The sequence below is a fragment of the Austrofundulus limnaeus genome, unplaced genomic scaffold, assembly GCF_001266775.1.
Source record: "Austrofundulus limnaeus strain Quisiro unplaced genomic scaffold, Austrofundulus_limnaeus-1.0 Scaffold330, whole genome shotgun sequence".
NCBI lineage: Eukaryota > Metazoa > Chordata > Actinopteri > Cyprinodontiformes > Rivulidae > Austrofundulus > Austrofundulus limnaeus.
In genome coordinates, this window is record NW_013952732.1 from 62,420 (window position 1) to 73,982 (window position 11,563).

Here is an 11,563-nt window from a genome sequence, read left to right on the forward strand (position 1 = left end):
GCTGCAGAACAGGAACCTGCTGTAAAACAGCAATTATGCTGAGTCAGGCTTGATTTTTAATGATCTTTTTCCGTTAAATCAATAAATCAAATCAATGTCAAAGAGGAATGTCTGCATGTGAACGTTTAAAAAAATGTTACCAATTATTTTAATATTTGAGACAAATTACAATCATCCTACTTACAATGTGTTAACATTTTTAAGACTTCTGACAGATTGATTTAAGACATTTTAAGGCTAATTAAGGCCTTATTTTTGGATTGATGAATTCAATGCCTTTTAAGACTTTTTAAGGATCTGTAGGAACCCTGATCAAAGATAAAAGAGCAAAAACAATCAGCTTCAGCTGTGAAGCTGTGTTTTTTTTGTGTGCAGAAAAGTTTGGCATCGTTACTTAAATTCATCTCTGGGAAACAAACACGATGCAAGAGAGTCGACAATAACTCATCTGCAAGCTTTGATTTAATAAGTCGGGCCGCAGTAACTGATGAAAAACAACCGAGCAACAACCAACGTTTAGATTCCTCAATAAATCATCTGCTGCAGCAGTTTGTAGATTTGTGAGGAAAGAAACGGCGCCGGGCTGCAGAACTAACAGACGCTGTTCACCGAGGACCACGGTGAAAACGAGAGGATTTTAAAACACTATTAATACGTTAATTAACCTCCAAAGATACGCTCTCTAAGAGTCTGTTTTTAAAGTACAGACTTCAGTGCACCTGATATGGTTTCACCCTCACCTGTCCCATCATGGTCTCCTTATACTGCTTCTTCTGTGTGACCTTAATGGGGGGCAGCTTGGTGACAGCAGAGACCAGGAAGTTCATCAGGATGTCCTCGCAGTTGGCCAGCTGGTCCACCATGTTCTTCAGGTTGGTGGGCAGGTAGTGGGTGTACAGGAAGTGATAATACCTGGAAGCACAAACCAGACGAGCTCAGATCAACTGAACAAGAAAGTTCAGGTTTAAGACCTTTTTTTTTTCCTTTTTAAATAAAACACAGTCAGGTTGATTCTCAGCTCCAATGTTCATTGATAAAAAGAAAAGATCTGCTTTAGACGAGTGTTTGAGGTACCTGTGAAACATGGCGGCGCCGGTCAGAACCATGGAGTAGTCGTTGGTCCATTTGGACGTGTAGCCCCAGCGCTCCTTGTTGCTGTCCCAGAAGTGGCTGCGGGCCGGGTAGCCCACGATCCGCTCCGGAAAACTCTGCCACACGGTGAAGGCAAAGTCCACCTGAACACAGATTAGAGGTTTTTTAATTCTCCGTACCACGACGTCCAGATTAAAGTTTATTTAGTTTAAAGGGGCTGTGACGTCAAATTGTTGTAATATATATGAATGCATTTTTAGAAAGAAGACATTGACAAAATATAGCAAAAGAAATTTCATGTCGCTGAGATGAACAGTTGTTGAGATTTTTGCCTGTGAAGTAACAGGAAGTGATGTCATAGGGGAATGTCTGCATGTAAACAGAGCGTTGCTGCAACAGCTAACAACTCGGGCTGTAGAGAAGAATCTGATGTTTCTTTAGATTGTTTTGAGTCACTATTGTTTCAATAAACAAAGACCGGAGAGTTTTCTTTGTTCAAGAGTTCCCCTCTGATGTCACTTCCTGTTTCACTTTAGCTGAGCCAAGTTCAAAAGAAAATATGCCAGTTTTCGAACAAAATGGGTTAAATCGTTTGTATTATTCCAACTTTCTTAAACATAAAGATGTTTTCTTTGACTTTTGTGTTTGAAGAATATGCACGTCACAGGCACTTTAAGCTGGGTTTAGAACTAAAATAATCCTGGATGTTGGAGCTTTTATCAGAACATTATTAAGCATTTATTTAAAATGACTGTTCATCATTATCACCCACTACATCTGGGATTAATTACAGGTTTTAAATATGTTAAAGTTCATGTAACAGATCCAACAGATGTTTGATTATTACTGAGCTTTCATACAAACCCCGTTGTTGCTCAGCAGGATTAACATTCCTGAACGTTGTAACGTTCAACACAAGTGCGTCCTAAAAATAAATCATTAACGAGCGTCAAAGCTTTTATTAAAACGTTTCCTCTCATTGATCCTGTAAAGACTTGAAATATTTTCTCCTAATGAAGCCGAATTAAAGCCGAGCTGCAACTCCACGCAAACTGTGTGAACTCCTCAAAGAGGGGATGAAAGAGACGACACTGAGAGCTAACAAAAGAAGAAACTCCCTCAAACACGTTTTACAGAAAATCCAACAAAAGCAGAACATCATCATCATCATCATCGTCATCATCATCATCAAAAGCAGGCAGCTGCCTGAAGCTAACTTCAGCTGTGATCAAAAGAAAAACATCAAAAACACCTTATTCTGCAGCACAGCACCGGTCATTTTTAGCTGTTTCTACATGAAGGTTGGGAAACAGAGACGGCACTGTGCAAAAGTCTTGAGTCACCCTTTATATCCTGCTTCAGTACGTTTTCTCTGGACTTTAGCTGCTTTTTCTTTTAATGTGGTTAAAACGTTTACAACAACAGCATTTTGATAAATATAATAAATAAATAAATACCTTATCTATGAGTTGTTCAAATGAAATATATTCTTTAAGAATAAGAAAAAAATGATTTTGAGCAAAAAAAAAAGGCATCAATTTGACACTTCCTTGCGAGCTAGCAATGTTTTTTTTTTTGCAGCTTGCAAATCTTAAAGTGCCTGTGACATCAAATTTTGTAATAAATAGGAATGTATTTTTGAAAAGATAACATTGACAACATATTGTAAAAAAGATTTCATGCAGCTCAGATGAACAGTTGTTGAGATATCTGCATGTACAGTAACAGGAAGTGATGTCAAAGGGGAATGTCTGCATGTGAACAGTAAAATGGCTAACAACACAGACTGTAGTGAAGAATCTGATGTTTCTGTAGATTATTTTAATTACTATCATAGAGAGATGAGGAAGAGTCAGAGTTCAAATAATATTGTTTTAATAAATAAAGTTTTCTTTCTCGAAGAGTTCCCCTTTGATGTCACTTCCTGTTTCACTTGAAGCAAAGTTCAAAAGAAAGTAAGCCAATTATGTGACATAATGGGTAAATTCACGTGTATTATACCAAGTTTCCTAAATATAAAAGATGTTTTCTTTGACTTTTTGTATTTCGTGGATATGCACTGGATGTCTCAGGCGCTTTAATTTCATAACATTGTTATGGTTTCTTCTTTAAAATATGAGGACAGGTTTGACGGAAGAGTTTGGAGAAAAAAACTCTAGAAGGGCTTGGGTGTAAATTAGTGACAAGCCCCCCAAAAAATACAAGCATGTTTGGCTGCTTGGAATCAAATCATAAAGAAATTAGGGGAAGTTTGGCACAAATCCTGGTGACTAATTGTGTAAAAAAAACAAAATTAAACAGCTACTTTTCAACAGAGCTGAAACGACGCAGCCGTTTTCAAAGAAAACGGTTCAAAAAGTGCGTGTGGCAGTAAAAACACGGGAACGATCCCTCCTAAGAACAACTCGGAACGTCTGCGGTAAACAGAGGATAAAAGAAAAACTTTCCTCTTTGTTCTGAGCCTAAAAGGTTTTTTTAGAAGAAGCAGTTTTGTAGACGGGTAGATGGTTTCTGTGTCTTCAGACCTTCAAAGTTCTGGGACTGTTTGGTGGAAAACGCAGGTGATGAGTTTCTCTCCGCCTGCTCTGCCATCTCCATCCACACAAACCGTGTTTTTATGGGATCTAATTGTTTGCTCTTCAAAGCAGCATCTGGTTTCCCATGATGCAGCGCCAGAACGAGTCCCCGGGAAAAGACAAAAAACAAAAACAACAAAAAAGAAAGAAGCAGGAACGGTCCCGACTGCATGTGGAACAGAAACGCCTCGAACCGTTTCTGTTCCCAATCAGAGGATCAGAGACGAGCAGACGTAATCAGAGCCAAAATAAACAAACAATAAAGAGTTAAAGTTTTAAGAAYAAACAGAAAAGTTGATCTCATGAGAGGGATACCTCTGTGGTGGACAGCACCGTGTCTTCGTCCAGGCTGAGGACGGCGTCCGTCGTGATGGAGTCGTACGGCAGGAAGCGGCTGCTCATGACCTGCGGGGAGACAGGAAGTAGGGTTAGGACCAGATCAGACGACGTTTTTGACCCCGACACCAGTTTGTGTTAAAGCTGCGGGTCGGACAYGTTCGGTGTTTTCCATGTGGCGCTAATATAGATGTGACACAGACACAAAGACCAACATCTTGAGGATATTTAGATGGAAAGTCTTTGGCCCGTTCAAAACAAAACACACAAAGCAGCTCGCATGAAAACACAAAGAGTCGCACAAAGAGCTTAAAAGAAAGCRTTTGTCGTTGACCCGTTTCCTCTGTAAACACCTGCGATCCTCCGCCGGCTGTGACCCCGCCTCCCRACAGGTCCTAATCACTCCCGCAGCTTCGGGCAGAAAAAACAAGCAAACAAACAAACAGGAAAACAAGAGTACATGTYGGCGCCGCCACACAGCGTGAGGCCCGTTATCCTGCAGCTCCACGCTGCTTCATTATTAACCAACCGGAGGGAGGACGAAACGCCACGGAGCAGCGAGTCTGAGGCGAGGAACGGGTTTTAATCTGAAGAAATGTTCAGAGCGCTGCCTGGTGACGAGGGTCTTCAACAGAAAACTGCAAACAGCTGAAAATCAAGATTTCTAAACAAAACTGAGTCATTTAGAACAACTGAGCTGAAAAAAAAAAAACTAATGGTGAAAACTAATAATTTGATGCACGTGATGAAGRTTCCTACAGGGAATACTTGGTTCAGTGTTTTTCAACGGTTTCTACAGTAAAACTGCTTCAGGACCTCCCTGCTGAGACCTGATGTTTCAGCAGTTCAGACTGGGAGATATTTAGCTTTTTCTGCCTCTTTTTCTCATTGAAAATAATTGGAGTCGTCTTAAACAACCTTAAAACTCTTCAAACTGTTCTTCAATCTTTACTGGACTTTTTACCTTTTTTCACTCTGATATTTTCCTTTGACCTTTTTTTTAGTTGATTTTAGCTATCATTATGACCTTTTCTGCTACTTTTCTGCTAATGACATTTTTTTAATGCTTCATTCAGTTGCTTTCTGCTAATTTTAGCTGTTTTCTGTATTTCAGCTACTTTTTTAGCCAATTTGATCTTTTGTTTTTTAAAATAAATTCACCTTTTTGTGATAATTTCATGTTTTTCTGCTTAATTCAGCAGACGTGCTCTTTCTGTTTCTATACACTTATTTCAGCTACTTTTCCAGCTATTTTTCTGCTAACAACAAACTAATTTCAGTTTTTTTTACTCGTTTATCACCGTTTGCTAATTTCAACTGGTGAAATGAGGACCCCTTATTAATTTCAAGGTCACAAATAAAAGGTGAAGGTCACAGGCAATTTTTCTTCTGCTTTTAACTRTTACATTTTTTCCCCAATATTTCCTAATTTCTGCTMATTTTAGCKACGTTTCTGCTCTGTTCAGGTTTTGTGACACATTTTAGTTGTTTCTCAACAGATTTTTCACTTTTGTTTTCCTACTTTCAGCAAAAGCCAAAATGAACCCACTTTAAGTTTTGCTATTAAACCTTTTCAGCAACAATATTTCAGCATTAAGTGATCGCTTTGTCGTTACGCAGGAAATGCTAATTCTTTATTTAAACATGTTTTAACAGAACAGCCAATAACTAGAAAAATGACAGAGAAGAGAGCTGGTTTATTACCTCAAAACTCCCAGATTTTCCTTATTTCTTGTTTATATTTGTGTTTTATTGTGTTAATAATAACAATAACAGATTATTAGGTTTATCTGAAAAAGCAAAAGATAAAAAAAAACATGAAACAGCTCCTCTTCACCCTAAACCCAGAACCTCCAGGTCTGTTTTTAAAATCCTAGCTGTGTTTAATAAGAGAACATGAAAAGTTCGTCCTGCAGGCAACAACTTTCAGCTCCACGCTGAACGTGACAGACAGAATACCAACGAAGAAGACGGCAGAGAAGCAAAAGGAAAGTGACAGCGAGACAAACAGAGAGAGACARAGACGGGATGAGAGGCTGATGTTCGCAGCCCCCCCTCCCTGATGGTTGTAACKTTAGAAGTGAGACGTTTTAGCCCGGGGCTTCCTGCTGCTCTCCAGGAATGTGAGCTCCTGCAGCRGGAATCTGCCTGCAGCAGAGGACGGGGACGGGAGGACCACGAACAGACGGAAACTGAAGGCTTTAGTGACGAACTGATCAAATTTAATTAAAAGCAAAGAATTCATTAACCTTGAAAATAACAAAAACAAGGATTATTAAACACGAGCTTTTTTTCCCACCAGAACAAGAACATGATCTCCATTTCTAAAACTTATTAACATGAAAAAATAAAACAAGGACAGTCAGGAGCAAAATGAGGATGAGAGAAAAAAAACGAAATGATGTGTGGGGGAGGTAGAGGATGAAAGTGAGAGGAGAGAAGAAAGAAAAATGGCAGAAAAAAGGCAAAGAGGGATGAAAAACATTTCCTGCCTCTCCCTGTGTGGGGTGGAAGAACACAGCTTGGCTCGCCGCAGTAAACACAGAAAACACCACAATCACAACAAACCACAGGCTGCCTGGCACACACACACACACACACACACAGTTCTCTCTCCTGGACACACACACACACACAGACTGGAGGCGTCCCGTTCTGACCGGCAGCTTGGAGGAAACTACTCAGAGGATCAGGAGAGGAAAACCTCAGACCAGCGGAGCGACACTGATGTGGAAATCACTTCCACTGATTATCAGCCGAATTTTAGCTCCTACAAGAGCGGGGACGAGAGGGGGACGTCTTCTTTTACGTAACAGAAAATACAAACGGCGGCGCTGCGAGGTGTCTCACTTTACAATCACATTCATGTGTTTTTGTCAGACAGGAAGTGAGAGTTCAAATCAAACCGTCGTTCTGTCTGATCCACATCAAACGTCTGTTTGGATCTAGAAATCTGACGGGAACCTGGAAGCTGAAGCCAGAACAGGTTCAAATTCCATAAAACAAAGACAACTTTGTTGGAAAAGTAAAATTAAAAACATCTGGGTCAGGGCTCTGCAACCTGCACCTCCGGGACCACATATGGCTCTTTGAAAATGTGACCAAACATAACAAATTTATCTTTTTTTTATTGTTATACCCACAACAGAAATCCATTTTTATGCAAATATGAGATCCATACTACTAATACAAAAAGTAAAACATGTTAGCTCACGCTAGCTTGTTGTTTACTTAAATAATCCAACTTCTATGATCTTTCTCTCAAAACTACCAGATTTTTAAATAATTTGAAGACGACCTAATAATAAGAATTAGAAAAAATATGAATAATTCAGTTGTACTAGTTTTTATAAAATTCTGTATAAACTATATACAATATTGTTCTTGTTTACAAGAATATGGTCTTTTTATTTGTCCTGATGTGTATAATAAATAATAATAATAATTTTTTGTTTTATAATGTCACCAGCACTGACTGGAAAGGCCTGGAAAAGGCCCACGGACCATAAGTTGATTATCAGTAGTTTGTTTTGCGGCTCCGGACACGTTTTATTAGTGAGAAAAGAAGAATAAATGTCTCTTTTGGTTGTAAAGGTTGCAGACCCCTGACCTGGGTTAATGGTTTTCAGGTGTTGACTCTTTGATTTATTTTAATTTTTAATTAGTTCATTGATGTTTTAAATGAAGGTCATGTGATGGTGTGCAGGGGGTCCGGGGTTGAGGGTTAAAGCCCCACAGTGCTGCTGACTTCTTGTCCAATGTTTTTTTAATTAAATAAAAAGTGATTAAAATTTTATTCTCATTATGTGACTTTTGGCTTCACTCTACGCTTTTTTAAGTTGACYGTTTTTCCAAAATAAATGCATCCACTCGATAGAAATCTGTAATTAAAGCAAAGAAACGTACAGATAAATCTAAAATGAAAAAAAAAAAACCTCGTACTTCTGAACAGTCTCTCTCCAACACGCAGCAGGCAGTCGCCTCCAGTCGTTCTTTTTAGCAGAGTATAAAATTCTCATTACTGAGGTTAAATTAAAACCACATAAACTGTCCTTTAATGGAACCAGAGCAGCACAAATCGAAACTCATTAACTCTCAGAGAATAAAAACGTGTCAAGATACAGTAGGTTTACTGTCATAGAATATCATGAGCTGTGTAATTAGAAATGATAGGGATCGCACCTTCCAGGTGTGTGTGTGTGTGTGTGTGTGTGTGTGTGTGTGTTCACCTTATTCTCTCCCTCGATGACGATGACGGGCACTGAGGTGGCGGGCCAGCGGTGTTTTGCGGGGAGAGGCTTGTCGCAGTTCCACAGGACGATAATCTGAAAGGCAGAATAAATAAAGTTCATCTCTCAGCTCGAGGTTCCAGCTTGTTGCTGAATCAACCCGCCGAACGGCTGACATTTCCTGTGCCTTGTGACCAGCGAAATGTCACCTCGTTACYGGGCCACCATTCCACGTTAGAGAAGCAAAAAGGCCGAGCGAAGTGATAAACTGCTTCCAATTATCACTGCGCGGCGGCGTTTTGTTTCCGAGCAGAAACGAGCCGATGGAGTCGCCTCGTCCTGACGAGGAGGAGGACGAGGTGGACGTGTCCTCGCAGCCCGGGTGACGCAGCTTCACACGAGGAGGTCGTGTTTCTCCACGACTTGAACATCGAGTCAGCAACCTGCAGGTCAACCAATTCACTGCTCTACAACAGCAGAGCTCATTAATATTTAATAGAATCACACACACACACACACCTCCTTGTGTTTGCATCAAACTGAGGACTTTTGTTTTGACTTCCATTCATTTTTGTAACAGTATTTATGCCTAACCCAGACATCTTCCCTACAATTAACCATTACTGGTCTATAGTAGTGCTGGGCGGTATACTGTTTTGTACCGAATACCGGTTTTTATTTTTGTTATGATATGAATCTTTTGAATACCGGACATTCCGGTTTAAATAGCGGAACGATTCGTCGCGGCCGCCAGTGAACTGTTGTTTCCCGGGGGACATTTTTCCTTGCTGCACCACTATGTGCGTTAGCATGCTAATGTTTGGAGCAGCTAGTTGCAGCCGCGGGTGGCGATTCCGTTGCTTATATTGACTGACGTTTAAAAAAACATCCTGTTTTCGCCGTAGCTGAATGTAGTAAACACATCTTCAGTGACGTGCACAGTTAGATTTAACGTGGTTAGTTAATATGGAGACGTTATGCTGATGAAGACTTAACGTGGTTTTATTGTGAAAAGCCTGCAGGAAGTAGTTCGTAGTGGAGTTGGAATTGACTGGTGTGCAAGGTGAGTAGTGCTGATAAACTTTAATAATAACATAAAACAATAAACCCGATCATAATCTTTTCTTAACCCTCCTCCTTCACGACTGGACCAAAATGCGTGACTACTGTCTCCAACCAGTCAGAGAAGAACAGACACAGAGGAGGGAAACAGCGACACAGACAGAGGTACAGTAAAAGAAAAAAAGTCAATAAGCAGGGTTTGTACATTTTATTATCAGCTGAGCTGTGATGAAAAGAAAAATACCATCAAATACCGTGAAACCGGTTAAAATGTTGAAAATACTGTGATATAAAATTTTTAACATATCGCCCAGCTCTACTCTATAGTTAACACTAAACTGAACCAGAACTTAATTCACACCAAACCTCTAAACCTAACAAGTAAAGAACAGCAGAGCTGCAAATAAAGTGAAAACTGGGAAAATGTCCTCAGTTTATTGATTAAAAACCTGACATGGTCCTCACTAAGTAGCCAAAACAAGTACACACACACACACCTATATATACAGAGCAGAGTTGTAAAGTAACTAAGTACAAATACTTTGTTACCGTACTTAAGTAGAATTTTTGGGTATCTATTTACTGTAATTATTTTTCAGCCTACTGTTTACTTCTACTTCTTAAATTTTCACACARTTATCTGTACTTTCTACTCCTTACATTTAAGAAAAAAGGCTAAAAGTAGAAAGTTGTTACTTTTATTTAATTTTTGCTTGTTTTAATTCCAGCATGATATTGTAAAAAATAAATATTTTCCATATAAACTGTGCCTCCTAGATGGAGTGAATTTAACTGTGGTTGAATGAGAAGTATAAATATATAAAACTGTATTAGTTTGTACACAAAGAAATCATGTCACACTCCAGCAGGACATAATCATTAAAATAAAAGGACTGTACTTAGGAAGTATTTGTATTTCATGAATTATATTAATGTATTTGGCCGCAGCCCTCAGATTTTCATTTTGGAGAAAATGTTTGTGCAGCCTTGATATATGTGTATAAACTGAAACAGCTGGACTAGTGCATCCTAAATTTAACATAAATTATTTTAATAAAATATAGTCATTTCTGCAGTTTTTTGTTGAGGTCACCTCCTGAAAAATATCCTTACAGAAAATCTAACTGCTCATTATAAATCAATACTTTTACTTTTAATACTTAAATACAAAACATATCAGATACTTTAAGACTTTTACTCAAGTAATATTCCTAAAGGAGACTTTAACTTTTACCAAAGTAAGTTTTTGGTAAGGTTGTACTTTTACTCAAGTATCACTTTGTGGTACTTTATACAACACTGCCTCAGAGTTCCTGAGCAGACTCAGAGGGTCGTGCTGCTCTGAGCTGATTCTCATCCAGGTCACAACGACCCAAAGTCCTTCACCAGAAGAGAGGCGGGCTTAAAGAGAACTTCACCTGCTGAAACCTGGACGAGCATCTGCCCGACGTGAGCAATCAGACGTGCTAAAAAGGTTTACATCATCCGACTGACGCCTGCTTCACACGGTTAGATTTTAAAAGCTGAGAGACTCCAGAGGATGTGAAGGTGTGGTCCTGCAGTGTGTGCTGCACRGACACGTGACAAACACAACAGATTTCACTCAATCATTCAGAAGGGAAGTCTCACGAAACCTCTCGAGATCAAACGTGAGTTCAGAGTAAACAAACATGGCCGACTGTTTAGTTCTCGTGTGTTTTTGTTTGGTTTTTACTGCATTACGAGCCCTGCAGGACCATATAGTTCAGTTCTTTCACRATTCACGTGGACTCTAATGTGACCTCTGTGGAAACTGGGGCTTCACTCTCATTTTAAATCTTTTGTATCAGTAGTTTAACCTGATTTGTTTGGAACACTGACCACTCTTCCCTGCAGCTGTCCCTCACCGGACTGAAATCGTCCCGTTTGTCCTCAGATTTGGACACGAGTCCCAGTCCAAAGTAGTTTAATGTGACACACAAAAAACAAAACAGTTTTTGCTCTGATTTTCACGGTCCTCCTTTTCCACGTGGATGAAAACCTTTCAGGAAACGATGTCTTTATGAAGTTCTTGTAGAAACGAAAAGTATTTTCTGAGAGAAGCAGGCCTCAGGTTCATTTCTTTTGAAATACCGTATTTATTCATGTATAATACGATCTCATGTATAATACGACCCCCCCTTTTTTAGCATAAAAAGCATAAAGAATTTAATCCTCAAACTACCTCCAATTTCATACAGACTTCAAGATTTTTCAGCCTTTGCAGTCTTTATCCATATCAGTAAAATG

General features: G+C 39.3%; 1 protein-coding gene across 1 annotated transcript in view; it reads right to left on the reverse strand.

The window, feature by feature from the left end:
• Nucleotides 1–11,563, reverse strand: part of ext1b (exostosin glycosyltransferase 1b) — a 136,864-nt gene that overhangs the window by 5,745 nt on the left and 119,556 nt on the right. The window contains exons 7-10 of the mRNA XM_014022448.1: nt 8,234–8,329; nt 3,984–4,073; nt 1,075–1,235; nt 741–912 (exon numbers count right to left, since the gene is read on the reverse strand). Of these exons, the coding sequence (XP_013877902.1) occupies nt 741–912; nt 1,075–1,235; nt 3,984–4,073; nt 8,234–8,329 (519 nt within the window). The remainder of the gene's footprint in view (nt 1–740; nt 913–1,074; nt 1,236–3,983; nt 4,074–8,233; nt 8,330–11,563) is intronic.